The 22622-nt window shown below is 28.8% G+C and overlaps 1 protein-coding gene across 5 annotated transcripts in view; it reads right to left on the reverse strand.

The window, feature by feature from the left end:
- The window catches only part of alpha-Spec (alpha spectrin), a 29399-nt gene extending 8348 nt beyond the window's left edge, over positions 1–21051 (reverse strand). For 2 of the 5 annotated variants that reach the window (XM_014436489.3, XM_014436476.2), the window contains exons 1-31: positions 20892–21051; positions 20284–20457; positions 18446–18541; positions 18182–18317; positions 16615–16745; positions 16345–16533; positions 16051–16239; positions 15798–15968; positions 14998–15165; positions 14680–14919; positions 14357–14545; positions 14119–14274; positions 13875–14007; positions 13596–13780; positions 12261–12413; positions 11122–11281; positions 10180–10385; positions 9841–10068; positions 8984–9118; positions 8151–8411; positions 7879–8070; positions 7398–7634; positions 6942–7223; positions 6073–6114; positions 5472–5620; positions 5167–5362; positions 3448–3696; positions 2220–2369; positions 1887–2142; positions 1089–1284; positions 664–850 (exon numbers count right to left, since the gene is read on the reverse strand). In XM_014436489.3, coding sequence (XP_014291975.1) covers positions 664–850; positions 1089–1284; positions 1887–2142; positions 2220–2369; positions 3448–3696; positions 5167–5362; positions 5472–5620; positions 6073–6114; positions 6942–7223; positions 7398–7634; positions 7879–8070; positions 8151–8411; positions 8984–9118; positions 9841–10068; positions 10180–10385; positions 11122–11281; positions 12261–12413; positions 13596–13780; positions 13875–14007; positions 14119–14274; positions 14357–14545; positions 14680–14919; positions 14998–15165; positions 15798–15968; positions 16051–16239; positions 16345–16533; positions 16615–16745; positions 18182–18317; positions 18446–18541; positions 20284–20433 — 5412 coding nt within the window. In that variant the 5' untranslated portion in view covers positions 20434–20457; positions 20892–21051. Of the gene's footprint in view, positions 1–663; positions 851–1088; positions 1285–1886; positions 2143–2219; positions 2370–3447; positions 3697–5166; positions 5363–5471; positions 5621–6072; positions 6115–6941; positions 7224–7397; positions 7635–7878; positions 8071–8150; positions 8412–8983; positions 9119–9840; positions 10069–10179; positions 10386–11121; positions 11282–12260; positions 12414–13595; positions 13781–13874; positions 14008–14118; positions 14275–14356; positions 14546–14679; positions 14920–14997; positions 15166–15797; positions 15969–16050; positions 16240–16344; positions 16534–16614; positions 16746–18181; positions 18318–18445; positions 18542–20283; positions 20458–20600; positions 20749–20891 lie in introns of those variants that run through there. The other 3 variants (XM_067046504.1, XM_067046503.1, XM_014436483.2) reach the window with 2 other exon arrangements.
- Between the last annotated feature and the right edge of the window lie 1571 nt (positions 21052–22622).

Consider the following 22622-nt stretch of genomic DNA (forward strand, 5'->3'; position numbering starts at 1 on the left):
ATATAATGGCAGAAGAGCAATAATATATTTGAGTTCAATAAATATTTTTAAAAAAATGCACCATAATAAAAATATATAACATGAAATTACATTTTCTTTTAATTTTTCAAATAATAGTAGTTTCAATATTAATCTTATAATAAAGATTGATCACTAAAGTGTTTTTACTCTCATCACAGTACTGGTTTGTGCTGCTAACAAAACCTAGTTTCATAGAAACAAAATAACTAATTGATGATTGAAATTTCCAGTAGCACATTGATTATTTCGTTTTTATCAACAAATTAAACTGTCATTGCCTCCAATCACCTATCCTAATTCCTTTAGGAACCTAACTCCCTCCTATAGTGCTCATACTCCTTTGCCGTTTCTGTCCTTTCCTCAAGATAAACCTGGTCACCTTTTTCAATGTAAGCAAATACCTTACAGAGAGCAGTAACCATTCCTACAAGGACCTTAAGCAAATACCTTTAGGACTTGCTTTCACAAGCACAATTGTAAGCGAATGCCTTACTATAGGAGTTCCCATCCTGTCAAACTTAACCTATTCTAATTGAACATGCATTATCTGAGGCCTTCTTCAGTTAATGCTTGGACTAACTACACACAGTACATCAACAAGAATAAATAAATACATGAAATAATAATTATTATAACATTTACCTGCTCAATTTCGGGAACACCCAAATTAGATACATCCATCAGCTTCTCCCCAGCTTCTTGTACAGCCTGAATGGCAGGCTCATGTGAAGCCAGCTCAGCCTCGAGCCTCTTATGCTTCTTCTTCAGATTCTGAACGCCAGTCAAATCTCTACCATAATCATCAGAGCCCACAAGAAGTTTCTTTTCTCTGAGAAAATTATTAAAAAATATTAGAGCTTAAGCAAGAATTTTTATATAAAAAGTTGATTAATAAAAATGGATATTTTTTATACTTATTTCTATTTAATTCTATTGGTTATTACCTAATATCATTTCTGAGTAAATAAAAATACTTTTCTTATAAAGCTCATTGAAAAATTCTTTTTATTGGAATTAAATAGATATAAATATTAACATAAAATAGTGTAATTAAAGGATCAACTAACTTAATCCATGATTCTTCATCAGCAATATCCCTGAAGAATTGGTGGAGTGTGTTGGCTTCATTAAGCCTAGCCTGGCGGTGAGCAGCAAGGTTCTTTATACGTTCGTATCTCTCATTAATGCTCTGTCTCTTTTCCTGAATACTAGCAGTGTCAAATTGTCCACTTTCAATGAGGGAATCAGCTTGCGAGTTCATATCTAAAAGAAAGTAAATCAATAATCAATTCCAACTGCTGTATATAAAAATCTTAAAAGTTTTTTCATACAAAATAATTCATGTACTAAACCTTACAAGTATTAAAATTTAACTTTTAAAAACAAATTCATTAATTTGTATCATTTGTATCAATAAAGATTTATTTTTTTAGGAGTGTTAAGGTTGTCTCAACTTAATGAGTAATTTCCTTTTATTACCCTTCTATTAGATAAATTTAAACTGAACTCAGTAAGATGACCTTCAAACTAAACAAAATTTTCGTAAAGCTGAATTTCCTAACATAATATTTTCAAGCAATAAAGAGTAAAGCCTTGAATGAATTCATATGATAGTATAAATTAATAGTTAAAAGATATTTTAACTAACTTTAATTTTATTTTTAATTCAAAGAAAATAATAGATCATTCTAAGGTAAAAACGCACAATGTCTATCATTTATATTTCCTATAAACAGCTAGGCCCCTATAGCTGAAATAAATTAAATAATAATCTAATATGATAGTGCTTGCTCTTGATATATTGATATGATATCATGATTAAATATATATAAAACATATAGGTAGAAAAACAAATCAATAAATACCCTTGATTCTGTCATCATGGGCATGGATGTCTGCTTCAACAAGTTGATGTTTCTTAATTAGGTTCTGTACGGAGGCCAGATCTTTACCAGAATCTTCAGATGTCAATAGTGACTCAACTTCTCCCAGCCAAAAGTCAAGATCTTTTACCGCTGCGATGTATGTTCTCTGTTTATTGGCTTCTTTCAGTTTGAGTGACTTTTCGGTCGTTTTTTGGGTCAAGAATTCCCACTGCTCTGCAATCGATGCCAATCTTGCCTAAAACGATTCCAATAATGAAACATGAAATCCTGAATAACATTTTATGAATTAGTTATAAATGTTAAAATACTTACGTGTACCGCATCTTCAGAACCGGCACACTGGTGCTTGTCAATCAAGTTCTGTCCCATGGCCAAAACGCTCTGGATACGATCAGCATTAGCAGCCAGTTCTGCCTCAAAAGCTTGATGTTTCTGATGCTTTGATTGGATATTGGCTGGATCCTGTAATTGGAAAAGGTAACTATAAGATTTCCTTATTTAAGTTTATACAATAAAAGCCATTTAAAATAATTAGTAAGCAATATAAAATTTCTAAAAATAAAAACATTTATTTTATGCATATATTTTGATTTATTGATCAAAACTGGTTTAATACATCAATTATAATAAAATATATGCATTTAGTCACAACATTGTTCATTAATTAGTTTTAAAAATCTAATATTTCGTCCGACCTGGCCATTATTCAAGGACGATTTTACTTTTTAAACACAGCCTAACATTAATCATCAGAAATGTTGCTGGCTATTCTGCTCATGTCTAATTTAATTTATTCCGATTGACCTACATTTCTAAACTATTTCATCTAATATTAACTCTTTAATTTGCAAATTTTGTTATACTACTTTCAATTAACAATATGATACTAAGTTAGTTAATAATTTAACGAAATTTGCAAATAAAAGAGCTTAAATTAAATGAACTAGAGGACAAACATATGACACATCAAATATATCAAAACAGTATGACACTATTTTAGGGATTAATATCAAGCTGTGAAATTTGTGTTAAGATTGTCTTTGATGATGGCCAGTTTAGCCAATTAATCTTGGATATTTAAAATTAATTAATAAAGAATGTTGAGGCTAAATAAGATATATTTTATTATATCTATCAATCGAAACCAATTATGACAGATCAAGCCTTGTTAATTCAGTACCATCTTGATAGTTCAACATTTATCAATCTGAAACATTCAGTAATCTGAAAAGCTTGTAACATCTATGGGAAGAAAATTCTGGCTAGTCATAGAGGGGGAAGCGGTGAAGAGGAAGGAAAAAGTAAGTAAGTACATCAGCATAAATAAAGAATCATTAATAAAAGATTTAGCATTTTATTATTTTGATCTTAATTCATTATTAGCATTATTTATGTTTATTAAATGTAACTCGCAATAGACTGAAACATTTAGTAATTTGACAATTTATCGGTCCATATCTGTTGCATTAATAAGATTGTACTGCACTAACTTAGTATTACAACATAATCTTAATTAGTTTCCTAAATAAATAATGAATACCTTGTAGCTCTCCTCGGTGGCTAATTGCAGTTTTTCCGCAATCCAATTTTCCATCTCATCAGCATCCCGACTGAACTGCTGAAGAGTCTGACTCTCGCCCAAACGTGACCGTTTTTCAATGAGAGCTTCCTTCAAATGCCTCCACCTGTCTAGTACCTGACGCCTCTTGTCATCAATAGCCTGAGCAGCATAATGGTCAGCGGCCATTAGCTGATCAGCCAAAGTTTGAAGAGCAGCTATTTTTTCTTCCTAAAACAGTTATGGACAAAACTATTAAAATCAGAAAGTGAGAAAGAATTATGATAGTATAAAATAAAATATTCCTATTAAATATTACTTAATTAGCCTGATTCCAAACATAAAGTTAATCTATACCAGAGATGGGCAAAAATTAGTTATAGTTGAAACTAATAACTAAAATTGCAATGGATGCGATCCTTATTCATGAATGAATCATTGATAAATAAATATCGTATCCATGACAATTTTAGCTATTAGCTTCATAGTTGCCCAACTCTGATCTGTACCATATTAAAATAGAATTGTTAAAAAAAAAAAATTGTAAAATAACAAACAGAGAAAAAAAGTTAGAGAAACTAAGAATAAAGGATACTTTACTAATATTAATATTCTGATCACTTTGAAACAAAAAATTCTGATCACTTAGGCCTGGAAAAAGAATAATCCACTAGATAAATCTAATACTTAAAAGAAAAATATTTCTGTTTACTATCAAGTATAAATAATACAGATCGACAACCAAAAATTTGATTTGATACTTTTGAATAATCATTATGTCTTTCGGGGTGCTGAAACTGTAAATGAACTCCGCTTTATATCATAGCATGCATATGTTTAGTAAAATCAAGATATATAACACCACTTCTGTAGTACAAAAATCAAAATAAATTTTAGTAGCACCTAGGGTACTCAACTAATCAACATCAAATTTTTATAGCATCAAAAGTACTTTATAGAACACCAAATGCCATCAATCAGACCCAACGAGATTAATTTTAAGGAGAGATATGAAACAATGTACCTACAATTGTATAAATATATGTTAAATAACCTTTATTGCCCTTAAACTCAGCAAATCTATACTTTATTGTTATCATCAGAAAGAGAGAAAACTCTTCTTTCCAAAGGCATTAAAACCATTGAATTAGGTAAAAGTATATACGAGTAATAAATGTTTCAAGTAACGAAAGCAAGCAAACTCTTCCCGACAAGTGAGACAAACATAAAGGTCAGCAAAAATTATCAAATGAAATTTAAAAACTCTTGTACTGTAGACCAATGATATTGGGCTTTTCAGATAAAATATTAAAGTAATTTATCGAAAATAAGAAAACATTAATGTTAAAAATGGATAGAAGAAAACGAAGTTTCCAACACAAAAAAAAACATAAAGATTAGTCAAAATTATTAAATAAAATTTCAAAAAGTTCCATTTTGCATACCTGTGTAATTATACTTGTAATTAAATTACTAAAACACTGTTGAAAAAAAAGAAAGGACATACCTAAATAATTCAATGACACAAATAATTAGACTTAATTCATAAATAAATATGCAGGGACAATTAAGTTAATCTTTAAGCTAATTAATACTTTCATGTGAAAGAAAGTTAAAAATGACAAGCTAACCAAAATGGACCAGTCCCTCAATATTTAAATTAATACAATTTCAAGATTATTGTTTAAATAATTATATTACATGAGCATTGATAGCTTTGTCAAAATCTTCGTGTTTCTTTATCAATGCTTCAACATTATCTCCTTTGGAATCGACCTCTTCAGCAGACAAGAAAGCTTCCCTCGCAGACATCCAATTTTCTGCTTGTTCGCAGTCTCGATAAAATAACTGAAGTTCTAAACATTGATCCAATTGCATTCGTCTTGCAATCCAGGCTCTAAAGGAAAATAAATTTATAGAATGTTTACTCAAGATTAAATATATAAAAAACTATGACACTGAAATATTCCTTTAAGATTCAAATATTTAAAAATATAAACACTAACTTCTCTAGTTCTTGACGAGCTTCATTCATACTTTCCAACTTCTCTTGAATTTCAACACTTGCATAGTGACCGCTTTGGAGTAATTGTTGACCAAATGACTCGAAAGCTATGAATGTACCAGTCCTAGCATCGATCTCTGTCCGATGCTCCTAAACAGAAAAATGAAATAAAAATAATGAGATAACATTCAATAGTATTGAACTTTTTAAACAAAAATAAAAGAAAAGTTAACCAAAATAAAGCTTTAGTTAAGTTGTTAAAGCTTCATCTTATAACTTATATCATAATTTAGTACAATAACTTCAAGGTAAAAGTTACAGCTGGGGAAAGTAGGAAAAAGATTTGCCATCAACATAAAAAATAAAATAAAGTGGAAAATCTAAAATCACACCTATAAGGGAAAAAACATGAAACAATTAAAGAAAACAATTCTGTTTAATCAAAGTTTGAAAAAAAAAACCTAATAATAAATAAAATCAATTATATTAGTATAATACTCAATGTTAATCAGAAAAAGAAAAAAAAAACAATCGCAGTTAAGTCTAAAATGTTCATTTATTAAATAAAACAAAAAAAAACATTGGCGTTTATATAAAGGTACCTGAGTTACGCCATAGCGTGCATCTATCTCTGAACGATAATTCTAGAAAAAGAAATATTTTCTTAACCCAATTAAAATTAACTGTTAATCATAATTTATGTTGATAATATAAAAATTAATTTTTTTTCATTAATATGTCTGCAGATAACTTCTAAAATTTATTAGGTAAGTCATTATAATATTTTACAGTAACATATAAATCCCTAATTAGAAAATAAAATAAACATCTTTAAACTAAATCTTACAGAAGCGACAGCAATTTTAAGTCCCTTGTAAAATTTAGTTTTGTAGGTAGGTTACCTTTTTGCTAACAGTAAGTTATCGATAAATATTAGTAACTATAGAATAGAAGTAATCAACTACTAATAATCATGGGGTACAAAATTTAAATCAGATAAAATGGGAAAATCAAATTAAAATGCATAGTCATTAAAAAGTTTACAAATCTAGTTACATCTATACTTTTCTTTAGAAGCTGCATTTAGTAATGTGTAATACCGCAGGCAATATTACTTTTAGAACTAAAGCCCCACTCCTAATCAGTTGAGTCGGTTTACTAAGCTTCATTATATTTTATAAATTTTCTTAATTTAGAACAATTTAAGTTAGTTATCTTTAATTATTTTGTCAGGATGGTTAAATTTCCCAGAAATCATAAAAAGTGAACTGACTAAAATATTAAATTTATTAAACTTTAAATTTTGTTTTAAATTCCATAAAAGATATATTTTGATTTAATATAAAATTGAGGATACACAACATAAATCCTACTTCAGACATATGTAATAATAATGATAACTATACATAATAATAATATAAAAATAATTATAATATAAAAACTATACAGAGCTAGAATAAGCTATAATTACCTGGTGCCTTTCTAGCAGAGCCTCAGCTCCTGTAACATCAGATGCAAGTTCATCGCTTGAAACGAGACCCATCATTGAATTAATCCAAGACATCAAATCTCTGTAATCAGATAAGAATCTTTGCAAGTCATACGAATCGAGTAACTTTTCTTTTCTTGAGTTAGCTTTAGCAGTCAGCTGAGTCCATTCTTCATTAATGTCTTTCTGTTTAGCATATGTTTGTTCAGCAGTTTCTGGATGGTTCTGCATTAGTCGATTTGCTGTTTCATCTAACTGGCGGATCTATTTAAAAACAAAAATACTTTCTTAACAAAAAAAAAAACCTATAAAAATTATTTGATTCATGAATTGAAATTTAATTTAATAGAAAATACGCAGATTATGAGACATATAAAGACTATGAACATTCATCCAGTTTGTTAAATTAAACTAAGTAATAATTAAAAATGTGTTAACCTTATCGCCTAAAGCTGCTAGATCCCTCTCGAGTCCTTCATGCTTCCTCTGTAAAGCCTGTACACTTCTAAGATCTTTTCCTAGGTCATCATTATTCAAAGCTTCATCCTTCTCTTGAATCCAATCTTTAGTTTCATCAACATCTCTATGGAATCTCTGAACCTCATGAGCAGAACCTAACTGGGTTGCTCTCTCTTTGGTCAACTGTTGCAAGGATGTCCATTTCTCATTCAGTTCCTGTAAATAATAAATATTAAGAAAATCTTTCAATATAAAATACCAATCATTAAAAAAAAAAAAAAAAAATGGGGTAGCCCCGGCTCACCAGACAGAACTGGACAGTTAAAAGAGATTTTTTTTTAAAGTTAAATATAATCAGTCACACACAAAACTTGTTTTAAACATATATGAAATAAATAGAAATTTTTGGTAACTGTAGAGCATAAGTTGTTTGAATCCCACAATGTATTCATAAAAATACCTGAAGTTGTGTCTGAATCTTCACGGCTGCTTCAGTTTGTCCTAAAGTCATCATTTGCACAGCTATTTCATTCATTTCAGCGAGGCGTACTTCATTGGCTTTTAAGTCTGACTGGAAATCATCAAATTTCTTTTGCATCACTTCAACTTGTTCAAGATCTTCCCCAATATCCTGAACCTGGGCATGGTTTTCCTAAAACATAAAAGTATTTTAAAATTCTGAATCATACTCAGTTAGATTTTAAAGAAATTTGAAAATTTTTTTAAAATTACTTTGTCCTTAATCCAGGTGGCAAGTTCAGCTGCTTCCCTGACAAGAACATATGCTTTGACAGTCTCGTTCAGCTTATTTTGTCTTTCTTTGGCCATATCCAGTAAATTCTTGTATTGACCATCAATCTGCGCTTGTCGAGCTGAAATAGAACTACCATCAGCTAGATTTTGCTGAGATGCAGTCAGTCCAGCTTCCATCTTTTTCACATACGCTGCAGGAACAAATCCTTGTCTGTCATTCACTTCTACTTTCCACCAATCCTAAGGGAAAAAAATATATATATATTCTAAAATAAGAACAAAATACCTAATAATAATAATAATTAAAACTAATGCTGAATGACGGGGATGACGGTAGCAGTGTGGTAACGTGCCCTACCTGGGATTTTTTCAAGCATTAAATTATACAATACTCACTAACAATCTCCCCCTGGGCATTTGTGAGGCCCGCTAGCCAATGGGTGGCACTCACAAAAATAGGCGTGAGAGTGACGGACCCAGCCTATATGAAAATCACATCAATAAACGCACGATGTATTTCTTAAGTACATCACACGAGGCCTTGGACCTCCATGGTCAGTCGTGCCAATAAACAAACAAACGAATACTGATTGACAACCTTAATAGAATGTAATAATACCCAAAAAACATACTTATACACAATTAAGGCAGATAGAAATAATAAAAAAAATATCTACATAAGATTATTCTTAATAAATGCTACCTTAATAGTTCAGAAAAAAAAAGTATTTCAAATCAACTATGACATTATAAATTAAAACTACATAGAACTTCAATCTTGATTGTATGAAATGTACTTAAACTTTGCCTACCTTGTTATTGGAATTGAGAAGAGTAAGAACATCTCCTTTTTTCATGGATACTTCACGAGGAGATTTCTCTGTGTAATCATACAAAGCCATAACACATTCTTTGCCAGTGACATCAATAACTGGTGTTTCTTGTTGCTAAAAAAAATAGAAATAGTGCATAATAATAAAGTTCAATAAAAATATGTCATATGGCATTTATATACAACAATCAGACCTATAACTGAATTATAAAAACCAAAAGAGCAAAATACAGGTTCTGTATATTTAAAAAACAAAAATGTCAATAAATATTCTTACTATAATATGATTAGATAAAACGGAAAAATTCTAAAACAGAACAATTATTAAGAGTTAAAGAGACTATTAAATCAACAAATTTTATTTTTATTATTAAAATAAAACAAATTATTTGAATTTCTTAAAGTTCGTATCACCTGTAGAGAATCATAATTATTTAAGTCTGAATAAGGAGCTCATCAAACTTTAGAAAAAATATAAACTAAATCCAGAAGGCAATAACTTCCCTTATCCTTTTTTCCTCATTATATTTTAGCCTATTTACTAGACATTCAATCAAAATTGACCTGAGGTTATCTTAATCTTAATTAATTTTGTTCTCCTTACTCATTACATATGTTACTCTATATACAGTTACTCTATAATACAGAGGAGTTGAAATAAACTTTTGCCACTTATGAACATATAAGAGGAATTATTCTGTCATTTAATTTTCTTAACTTAAAAATTATGATTTGTAGTTTCATCACTATGATTCTCAACATTTTATATAATAAAACATTTTAACAAGGCAGTAACTAAACACGTGACAAAAAAAATAGTAATAAAAACTGAAATACCCTGCACGATTCTGCCTGTTCTTTAAGTGATGTAATTGTGTTTCCAAAAGCTTCTAAATCAGAAACCAAGGCTTCATGTTTCTTGAGTAGCGCTTCTGCAGAATCCTCATCCTTTCCAAAGTCTTGATTCACAACCATGGGTTCTTTTTCTTTCATCCAAGACTCTGCTTCATTGGCATCAGCAAAATATTGATGAGCTTGGAGAGAATCCTCGAGATCTTGTTTCCTCTATAAATACAATAGCTTATCAAAACATAATTTTAATATTTTTTTTTTTAAGAGATCCAAGAAAATGATAAATTAACAATTAGGTAAGAGGAAGGAAATTAATCTACTGACCTGCAAAGCCTTTTCTTTCAGTTGGTTCCAATGGCTGTCCAATTCCTGTATTCTTCGCTTGATATCTTCCATTGCAAAGTGCTCTTCTTCAATCATTTGGTGTGCTGCCTGATCTACAGCAGCAATTCTACTCTCATGATTATTTATTTCAGCAAGGACTGCTTGATGCTTCTTCATTAAATTTTGTACTCCAATTAAGTCTCGTCCTAAATAAAGTAAGATTAGACAGTTGTCAAATAAGATAGAATATCATTTCTTAACAATCACTGACCTAATATAAGATAATATGATCTAAATGTTATCAACAAAACTACAATAAAATAAGAAAACACACATGAACATACATTAAAACCATCAAAAAGTAAAGCTTGAGTATCAATAATGAAGAGTTCAGTATAAATAATCGAATTGTAATTCTAAAAATAAAAATATTTAGATTTTAAGTTTGAGTTTAAAAAATTAAAAGCCAACAAAATTTCACTTACTAATTCTTATCTTCAGTATATAATTTCTTATAACTTACTTTAACAAAGAACTTTCATAATCATATGTTAAATGTTTTTATGATTTAAATTTCAGATAAAATATAATTCTTTACACAATAAATTGTTTTATATATGAAAACACAACACTGTTACGGGTGACATTATTCTCTTTAACTTCTAACAATTACTTATTTCAAGCTACTAATATATTATTACATAATAATATTAAGTTGGTAAACCTATTCTGATTTATGCCATTAGTACACTTTAGAAAATAGGTAACTACTGCGTAAGTAACATTATGAAAATTTTAAAAAAAATTTTGATAAAAACAAAAAATTAATTCCAACCTCATATCCTGATTTTATTGAAGTAAAACCATAATTCAAAATAGCAAAAATTGTAAAAAAAAAATACTATAAAGCTAATAAAATATTACTTATTCCGTAACAAATACCTCTGTTGGTAGAAGCGGCAACAGGTTCCTTCTCTCTGATCCAAGCTTCTTCGTCTTCTATGTCCCTGTAAAGCTGCTGGACTTGCAAAGAGTCGAGAAGTTTTTGTTTTCTAATGCTCATTGGCTTTTGCAAAGCTGCGTAGCGTTCTGTTACCGACTCCTGAGATAAATAGATAAGTTAAATTAATAGAAAACACGAGGATTTAATATCAATAAAGAAATTATAATTTTTAGCAGAAAAACTTTTTAATAAATATAATTTTTAAGAAGTAAGAATTATACTAATACTTTATCTTCCATAACATAGTCAAACATAAAGAATAATTTATTATTCATAACATTATAAGTGTACTTCATTAATAATGTTTAAATTCAGGTTATCTATCAAAGATATATCATATTTTAGAATTAAAGCATATTGAGAGAACAGCTTTCAGTGAACAGTACCATATTTGCCTCTATTTAACAATTTCAGAATAAAATGATTATTATAATACATCGTTATATTATGAAATTACAATTTTATATATTTGTCATGCAAATTATCAATACAAAATCATAGCATTGATCGTTTCCTCCGTTTTGGAGAATGTCATTAATTCGAATATATTAATTCATCCTCTGTTGCTACTAAAAATATTTTTGTAATTGGAATTTTCAGTTATATAAAAGCTCTGAATTTAGTATGTGGTGTTGAGATGAGGATGTCTCTCCAACCATAAGTAGAGTCATTAGTGAATTAGAGTATATAATAAAATAATAAAAAAATGATAAACCAGACATATTTTTAATTGCAAACAAATTTTAGGTAGCAATCGATGATGAATTAATATTTACAAATTAATGATGTCCTGAAAAATGGAGAAAAACATTAAAATTACGACAATAGGTACGACAAATTGTAATAAAATAATGTAACAATGTGTTACAAAAATTTATTCTAAAATTGATGAACATGGCATTGAACACCAAAAGCTGTACTCCCGATATACTTTTAGTAAAAAAATATGATACGAGACTGTCTAAAGTGGCTAACCTGAATATAAGTCAAATTTCAGTCTATTTACAATAAAATGATAATTTTTATTATTGTTAATAATTAGGTAAAGAATTAGCGATTAAAAAATAACATGACATACCTGTTTTGCTTTAATATTGTCGGCATCAAAATGTCCCTTTTCGACGAACTGACTAGCAGCAACCCTAATGCCTTCGATTCGATCTTGATGGGCACCAACATCAGCTTCCAGCAAAGCATGCTTCTTTTGTAGATTTTGGACACTAGTTAAATCCTAAAAAATAATCAAATATTTTTAATGAAACTATAAGAACATGTTTTTAATTATACCTTCAATTGTATTTATACTGTGAATGATCATCAAGGAATAACCTCTAAAGAAATGAACTAGTTTAATGAAAGTAGCTTATGAAGTAATTACTGTAAAAACAAAGACTCAAAATTTCAAAAATAAAACTGAAACTAGATATTTGTTTAAGTATCCAGTTTGAACAAAATTTTTTTCATTATGTCTAATGATTGTACCCAGAATCAATTTCTTTTGCAGAGAAAAATTGGCATACCATAAAATTATTATGGTCAGGATTTTAAATAATAATGGCTCTTACGAACAGTTATCTGAGAAACAGATTTATTACTTTATTTCCATTGCTTGTTTTAATTAATTATTAACCTAAACCTTCTTTCTTTTTAATTTCTAAAAACCTTTTCTAGCATGCATGGAGATAATTTATGATATATTACTTGTTTAGTTATATCAGTTTTCTTGCTTGATTCTATTATACCTTTAAAGTTTAATCAGATCAACAAATACTTCATTTTATTATTGAAATATTGTGCTGCTAGAATATAAAAAAAAAAATAAACAAAAGATGAGTGGTTTCTAAATAAATAAAATTGATGAATATGAATTTAAGGCATTATTTTTGAAGAATAAAATCAGGATGAACAATAAGTTACAGTATGAACAGCAAAATTAATATTATCACAAAAACTGTTAAAATCAACATGGGGTATTCACGAAACCTCTATTAAATGTGTCGAACTTACTAAGTGCGTTAGTCAATCAATTTATTTGGCATTTGGTTGCTAAATACAGCTTATAGCACAATTGACTGATCAATTCCATGATCTACTCAAATTTGTACTAATTTCTTATACACTGTACACTCAGGGAGGTTATTATGAGGTTTTTACCACACTTTTTTATCATTTCGCAGCCCTGTCAGCATATTTCTTTTTAATAAATAAATATTTTTTATTTTAAGAGAAATGGGATCTATCAAGTACATGAACTTGCAAAACTTGTTTAAAGAAAAATGGATAGCCTTACTTTAGTACATAGGTTTATTAAAAAATTTGATCTAATTTAATTGTATATGATAAATATTTAGCATAAGTTGTACGAATTCCTCTATTATTACAATTAATTTATCAAAAAAAAACCTTCAATTACCTTTCCATAGTCTTCACTATGAAGCTGTCCTTCAATTTCTGCAAACCACAATTCAATATCTTCAACTGTTCTGTTAAACTGTTGTTGTTGTGAAGCTTCTTGAAGTTTTGAGCCCTTCTTTTCAGTAGCAGCTACAAGAACTTCCCAAAGTTGAATTATTTCATCCATCCTTGTCTGGATACGATCTACAATACAAGTTTTATCAATCAATAACAACAAAATAAATAGATTTTATAGCAGCAGTTTTGTGATTAATTAATTTCCTAAGTAGCAACGCACCAGAAGCATAATGGTTAGATTCAATCAGTTCTTGACCCGTGCTGGTTATTTCTTCCATCCGGGAAGTGTTAGCGTTGAGCTCTTGTTCAAAATTTTGCTGTTTCTGAACTTTACCATTTAGATTAGTGGGATCCTAGAATGAAATTATACTCATAATACATAAAATGAAGTAACAAGTGAACTAACTTTATTTTTGTAAGTAACAAATGAATAAAACAAAATCAAATGACTGAAAATAATTTACCAGATAACTGTCATCAGTAGCAAACTTCAATTTTTCATTGATCCACCCTTTAGTTTCATCACAGTCACGTTCAAACTGTTGAAGTCTAAATGAATCATCTAAAATAGCTCTTCTTTCAGCTGACTTGTCAAGTAAAGCAGACCTCCGTTCCAAGAGCTAGCAGATAATATTAAATAAATAAATTGAATAAACATATAATACAAATGAGCTGATATAAAAAATGGAAAAAAATTTGTACCAATGACCTCCTCTGAGCAACTTCATCAGCGGCATAATGCTGCCCTTCAATGAGTTTAGTAGCAAATTCATCTAGAGCCTTGATCTTCTCTTCTTGAGCAGCCAATGATTTCTCGAAGTCTTCATGTTTCTTTATCAAAGCTTCAACAGAATCTAATGAGTCACCCAAGTCGTCATTAGCAAGGAAAGCCTAAGAAAAAAAAAGTGGTATGGTATTTAAGTACTCCACTGAGCATATACTTTTAAAACAAAGTTAATAATTTTTTTAATTTAAGGAAGACATTTTTAAAATATATTCCATGCAAAAGAAACAATAAGAGATACCTCCTGTTTAGCCATCCATGTATCTGCTTGCTCAGTGTCCCGGTAATATAACTGAAGATCCATGCACTGTTCGTTCAGCAATCTTCTTTCATTCCACAGCGAAATCAATGCTGCTTTTTCTGATTCGAGCATTAATAACTTTTCTTTGACTTCAGAAGAAGCGTAATGATTTCTTTCAAGTAACAATTCTCCTGCTTCTGCAGTAGATCGGAAACTGTCCTCTCTAGCATCAATTTCACCCTGTAATATTGAAATAAATTGATAAAATTCAATAAAATTACTGATGTTTCACAGTAAACAAACCATTATAATATGTACTTTGTGCTCTTGATGTCTTTCAAGCAATGCTTCAGCACCTGCAACATCTTTTGCCAGTTCATCAGCAGAAATAATAGCTTTCATATCATTAATCCATGATATCAAGTCTCTAAAATCAGCCAAAAATCTATGCAAATAATAAGACTCATCAAGTTTTTGTCTTCTTTCCTAAAACAATAAAAACAATTTATTTTTTACATCTATATAAAAAATAAAATAAATTTGAAAAATAATATACATAACTAAATATAATAATATTTAAATAAATAAAAAAAAAATAATAAAATGATAATTTCAGTAACTTCAAGGATACTTTTATCACATTCCATTTCATTATTCTTCTTATCTTAAATAAACTAACTTGACTTTTCTGTTTTAATTTCTGATTAAAATAGTTGCCCTGTTCCATTTTCAGTTATAATTACTAATTAAAATATTTGCCCTGTTCCATTTACATTTTAATCTCTTTCACTATAAGAGGTATCTAATTAAAAAGTAATGGCTTATTTTTATTATGAGATTCCATGAACTGCATCTTATTTTTATTAATTTAATCCATGTACTACACTTTTTTTATTTTAAATGACTTACTATAGAAAATAAAAGTTACTTTCAACTGTATTTTAATTAATAAATAACTGACCCTACAGACTAACTTAGTTTCATTATTATTGTGTAAAATATACGCCATACATTTACATGAAAATACATTCTTTTTACAAAAAGTTCTGAAAAGTAATAATTTAAAGCTTTTTAATAATGTGTAAATGACAACTTTTAAATATAATTATAAAACTTACTTTGGCTTTTGCGGTTAATCGCTCCCAATATGAAACAATTTCAGCCCTTTTAGCCTGGATTTGTTCCGCATGGTCAGCATGGATGGCACAAAGCCTATCTGCTTCTTTGCCTAAAGTTGATACCTTATCTTCGAGAGCGGCTAAGTCTCGCTCTACGCCCTCATGTTTTCTCTACAATAATGTAATACCATTAATTTTGTACTAATATAAAAATAAATAATAACTGAAAGAATTAATGAAATTTATAAATTACTTGTAGTGTTTGAACACTAGCTAGATCACGACCATAGTCATCAGATGAAAGAACAACATCTTTTTCAGCAATCCAAGCAACTGTTTCATCAGCATCACGATTCAAACGTTGGATTTCATGAGCACCAAATAATTTTTCTTGCCTCATTAAGGCCTGTTGCTTCAGCCTTGACCAGGCTTCATTAAGTTCCTAGGCAAGAATAATAAGATTATGGTATAGCAAACAAAACATAAATACATATTTTAAATAAAATTCAAAAAGAAATGAATAATAAATAATATTAACAAAACCAACCTCTTTACGTTTCAGAATAGTTTCCTTTTCAGGGTGCCCATCAGTAACAAGTTTATCTGCTAGCTCATTAACTTCAGTGACCCGGTATTCCTGAGAGGCCATATCTTTTTGAAATTCATCAAACTTCCTCTGAAGTACTTCAACATGTTCCAAGTCTTGTCCGAACTCATCAGTTGTTACAAACATTTCCTTAAACAGACAAAATATCAGTCAATAAAACGTAATTACACAAGTGATAATTAAGTCCTATAAAAAAAAGAATTAAGATACCTTATCTTTGATCCAAAACATGACTTCATCACACTGTCTCAAAAACTGAACAAGAACAAGAGCTTGTTGAAGCTTCATACCTTTCTCAGCAAGCTTTGATAGAAGTAGATCCCAAAGTTGATGAAGTTCATCTAAAAATAAGACATTCAACAGATACTATTAAGAATTAAAATTAAATAACATTAAATACATATCACACCCCAACCAGAAAACTGATATATTTTCAAAAATGGGGATATGAATAATTAATTGTCCTAGCTTATTTTAAGTTATTTACAAAATAATAAATAAATAAATAACTGTTTCTGCAACAGAACAACTGTAGTTTAAATTGGAATGGCTTCCTTAAGTGATTGCAAAAAAAAAAAATTCAACCATAATAGTTATTGATTACAGTTTGTCTTTCCTCAACAGTGAGGTTCTTCAGAAATGTCAGTTTTATGGACATTCATTTAACTTTTAGGAACTCCTATGAACCTAAAAATCAATCCCACTGAAATAGGTAAGTAAATTTCCTTTAAAAAAAGCTAATTATTCTAACAATGGTTGAAAAATATTCTAAAATGAAGTAATAAGCATAAAACCACTTCATTAATATTTATATTCCAGAGCATAAGAACATTAGTGCTTAGCAGCTAGCATATTGCTACAGAGCATATAATTAATTGCATTGTGATTCTAATCAGTGAAATATCCTGAAGCAAATATTTCAAGTTTATTAGCAATATTAAGCAAGTATTTCATTTTAAGGCTCACTTGAAATCAATTTCTGAAATCATTGTTTAAAAATAATCAGAATCAATTTTTAAACCTCCATTTAAAAATTCTTATAATGAAATGGAATAGCTTTTTTTTTTTCCAAACAAAATGCATTTAGCAATGAATACAGTGATACCACAGCAATAATATAGAATATCTGCTCTAAATTCATTATAACATAATTGGTAAAAAATTACAATAATTGGTCATATAGTAAACACAAGGTCTTTCAGAACCAAAATAAGTTAGTAGCTATTAATTTAATTTTATTGTTGAATTTTTATTACATAAAAAATCATATGGTCATTTATACGATTTACTAATTTAAAAAACCATTTAAAAAAGAAAATAATATAAAATAAATAACAAACAAAAGAAAGGACCAAAAAGGCTAATCAGATCATAAATCTCTAAGATGGATTTTTAGTATGTAAGGTTCATTGGTGTAAGAAGCATCCCATGTTTTTATGGCTAAAATGTTAAGGTACACATCTACAATTTTAAAAAATATATCCAGAATGAAAGAGGGACATACCACAAACTATTTAATACCAGGAATTTTATATCTTACCACACACTTTTCAACCATACCTAAAAAAATCCTCAAAACAAACCAATAGAAACAACAGATATTTCATCAGCAATATGTATAGGAAAGACCCCTATTTACAATTTAGATTGTCCTATGATCATTCTTACAAAAAAATTTTTTTTTAGTTGTGTCCCTTCAATTCTGAATGTCTAATATATTATAAAATAAATAAATATATCTAATTTTAAATAAAACTTAAGAGATTGGACATTTTACCTAGCCTTTTGCGAATGACCTCACTAGCATAATGCCCCTGGTTAATCATCTCCATGCCAGTGTTGTCAAGTATTACTATGGCATTACTGTGTGCAGCCACTTCAGCTTCAAAAGCTAAATGTTTCTGAATCTTAGCCTTAAAATAAAAACAAAAATGATGAGAACCCTTTAGAAAAAAATATCAATATTGATAGGTACAGAAGACAAACTATAAGATCTAATTAAAATTCTAAATCATTAATTTGTTTTTTAATAACAAAATACCTGTAAGTTGGTTGGATCTTTATAACTTTCGTCAGATGCAGCCTGCAACTTTTCGTGTATCCATGATTCGAGTTCATCGGCATCTCGTTTAAAATACTGAAAAAACACAAAAAATTAAACAATACTTTTTCATAAATAACTATTAACGCTGATTGATTTTAACATATAATAAAAAAAATTGTATCAGAAATATCAAAGAAATTAAAATCATACTTCATATTATTGTAGAGATCAATAAATTGAAGCAAAAAGAATTTGTGTATGAAATAAAATAATTAGAAAACAGAATAATACTATTTTAAGGTTAACACCAGAATAATACTATTTTAAGGTTAACACCAGTATAATACATACTTTACCTCAAAATTTAAATAAAGAAACAATAATAGAAATAAATTTAGAAGAGAAACAGAAAATCTCCTCCATTATAGACACAGCCAATTATGGTTTAAAGAGAATACCAGGAAGTTTACAAAAAAACTTTAAACAAACTATGTTTCATCAGAAAGAGCATTGATAGGCATAGACCATTCACAATGAGGTTTAAAGCAGTTGTGAATAGTTGTTAGATGACCAACTATTAAGCAAATCCAGTATGACAGCATATGACAGTTTACACAATGTTAATAATGTTGTCAATTGTCACTAATATCGTCACTGAGGAACTTAAAGGGTGTGTGAGTATAAACATCAATCATTCACATGCTCTATCCCTCATAAAGCACAAAGAGATGAGATATCTGTCTTCAGTGACAGGATTACACACAAACAGTCATGATAAATAAAAATATGTAGGATCACTAAATTTATAATTTTATCTGTAATAAGCGTAATATCTTAAGGCCCAACTTAATATGAAACCAGCAGGCTGATGCCTACTAATGACATCATATGATAATCATATCATATAAACAGGACACAATTAATGGTTAATATCAGTAGTTACAAGGGTCGTAAGGATTATTTATATGAAAATAAAATTATCACTACTATAACCTACTGAACCTTTACAGACAACTCAGTAGGAGGTCTGTTAATATTTTTAAATTCTGTAAACTGATATTTATATGTTTAGATCAAATAAACCATAAAATTTCTTTCAGGATAGAGTAAGATAGATTACAGCAGTTTACTTCCACTCGCTATGCTTTTAAGAGATATAAAATACACCTCAGAAGGTCCTTGTACAACTTACAAGGACAATGATATGCAAGTTAAGAAAATTACATTTTAAATTTGAATAGAGAAAAATTAATATTGTATCAAAATTTCAACCCAAAGCATCAGACATTGAAAAATATGCTCACTTCACAGGGCAATAATAATCAATGAAAAAAATGACAGAAGTTGTGAAAATAAAAAAATAGAAAAAAATATTATGCAACATATGTAAACAGATAACATGATTCAAAATAATTAATAAAATGGTGGGGAATACATGAGTTCGTATTAGGTTAGAAGCACATTAAAATATAGCAGCAGATAGTACAATGGAAACTGTGTAAGCTATTTCCAACAAAGTTAAGTATATTACAGCTGATAAAGTATAGCTATTAATGAAATATAGTATATAGGTACTATATATAAACTGTAATAATAATTTGAACTTTTACTTTTTTTTTAAAAAAGCTAGGTAATTAGGATTTAAATATTTGCTCTTAAAACATTAAAATTTAAGGTCCTCTGCAATTTTCTGAATAATTAAATACAATACTTGGCAATTTAAGATGTAAAAGTTGTACTTATCAACTGACTTTATCGTTGAATTGACATTGACACAAAAAATGTTCATCAATAAACAATTAGATAGAAATATAAGCTATCATAAGTTGAAATACCTGAAATCGTCGTGAATCCTCAAGTTTCTGACGTTTCGCTCTGGCTTCAGATTTAAATTCGCCATATCGAGATAGAACTTGCTCTCTCCTCTCCTGTATATCTTCAGCAGTTTCTAGGATCCTCACCTCTTTGGGAGTGATCTGATCCATGATTGGTTATTGACTTTACTTTATCTAGAATTGAAAAAGTTTCTTTGAAATCGAGTAAAGAATAAATGGAACCTTAAATGAACTAAATTAATTCGATACACAAATAAATGGGAATTATGAAACTAGGTATAAAATCCAGCAAAAATATGTATAATGTAAATATTTACAAGGTTCAGTTTAATTAAACATTAATTCCATGAAAAGGGAATTTTCAAATGGGTCACCGTTTCCTGTCAAGTGCTGTCAAACAAATTAAAAACTAACAAAGATTCAATGAGAATTTCTTATTATTTTTAATTATTATAAACTAAACTGAGGAAGTTATAAACTATATTGATTATATGACAACCTTACTGACGTTAAAATGGTGGTTGCGACCAATGGGTGTGGCAGTTTAAACACTCATCATTTCTACCAAATGATAATAGTGATAAAATATCTAGAGTAAATATATTTACCTCAATTCCGGTTCATATATCCTTTGGTACAACTGAAATGAGAAAATAACACGAACTATTCACCAACAATACACGGTACCGCACAGAGTAAATGACAGAAAACGAAGCCACAGAGTGCAGCACTATAGAGCCGCATTCACGTCCTAATGATCACTGACCTGATATTTTGAGCAGTGACGTACCCCCTCGTATTGCTACTTGAGTTGATTAGTTAAGTGTAATGCACCAATTATCAATTAAAAAAACTAATATCATTATAAATGTCAAATTATCCCTGGAATAAATAATCCCTGTTCTAGCATTATAATTCAATACATAATAGTATTGAAAAACAATTTTATTTAAATTAATATTTATATAAAAATGAACTAATAGACTCTCTAATCACTTTATAAAGTGTCAAAAAAAGAAAATACATTTATACTGGTCTTTTCTCTAATTATAAAATAATTTTATCTTAAATATTTTACAAATGAGTCAACAAGGTTTGTTTTCTAAAAATTGTTCCAGCTCTCACTTTAACTACTTAGCTAAAAGTGTACAATGACTGTTTTAAATCAATTTCTTATTATTTCATCTACTATAAACTTTTCAATATAAAAATTCTTATTCTCATTTCATTTAATGACTTTGTATCTTAGCTTTGTAAAAGGATCAAAAGAGAATATCCTGACTTTAATATATTTTATTATGAGAAAGATATTTTAATATTAATAAATGGAATATGGTCCGGGTGCGGTGAAATTAAACTTAAAAAGTAATATTATGTACTTTTATTTGAGCCAACGTTTCACCCCACGTTGCTAGGCTTCGTCTGGGCTTGAAAAGGTACAAACACTTAACATAAGTAAAAAAAGTAAGTGGAAAATTACAAGGGTATACAATGAAACGTATAAATTAAATAAGAAAAATTAGAGGTTATTAACAATAAATGAAAAAGGTAATAGTAACAGATAAAGAGAAGAAATATTAAAGAAAGTAAAGTTTGTAGAAGAAAGTCATCTCTTAATTTGTACTTTCTTTTTACTATTAAAATACCCTAGTAATTTTCCACTTACTTTTTTTTACTTATGTTAAGTGTTTGTATCTTTTTTAGCTCTGACGAAGCCCTGCAACGTGGGGCGAAACGTTGACTCAAATAAAAATAGTACATAATATTACTATTTGAGTTTAATTTAACCGCACCGGTACCATATTCCATTTATTGTTACACACGGTCAATCAACAATCTTCCATCATATTTTAATATTCGTTTTCATTCAGCTTTATACAGGAAAACTCTTTGAAAATTAGGATTTTGGGCTTTTATTCATTTCCTTAGAGAGCTATAAAAAAATAACTGACTAAATTATTTTAAAGTTCTGGGCAGGCCCACCGTTAGGAAGTCAAAATTCCTGGAGCTGGACTTTCAGGAGGCTCGTCGACTAAAAATTCTTTGAAAATTGTTGAAAAATAACTAAAAAGAATTAAACAATAAATAAAATAAAGCCTGAAAACTTTATAATTAATTTGTCAGTTTCATAGAGGTGGTTTACATAAAAATGTCAATTATAGTGAAACTGGAGTATTCCAAAATGAGGCGTGTCTGATTAATATTTTTTTAGTTACTACGTTTTCAACTATGTCTATAATATCCATTACAAAAAAAAATTCATTTACTTCATTAATTTCTATTTATGTATATATTTTTTTTTTTTGGTGGACTCAAAACCCTCAACTATGACTAAAACC

This window comes from Halyomorpha halys, unplaced genomic scaffold (assembly GCF_000696795.3).
Source record: "Halyomorpha halys isolate HHAL.00 unplaced genomic scaffold, Hhal_1.1 Scaffold51.1, whole genome shotgun sequence".
In the NCBI taxonomy this organism is placed as follows: domain Eukaryota; kingdom Metazoa; phylum Arthropoda; class Insecta; order Hemiptera; family Pentatomidae; genus Halyomorpha; species Halyomorpha halys.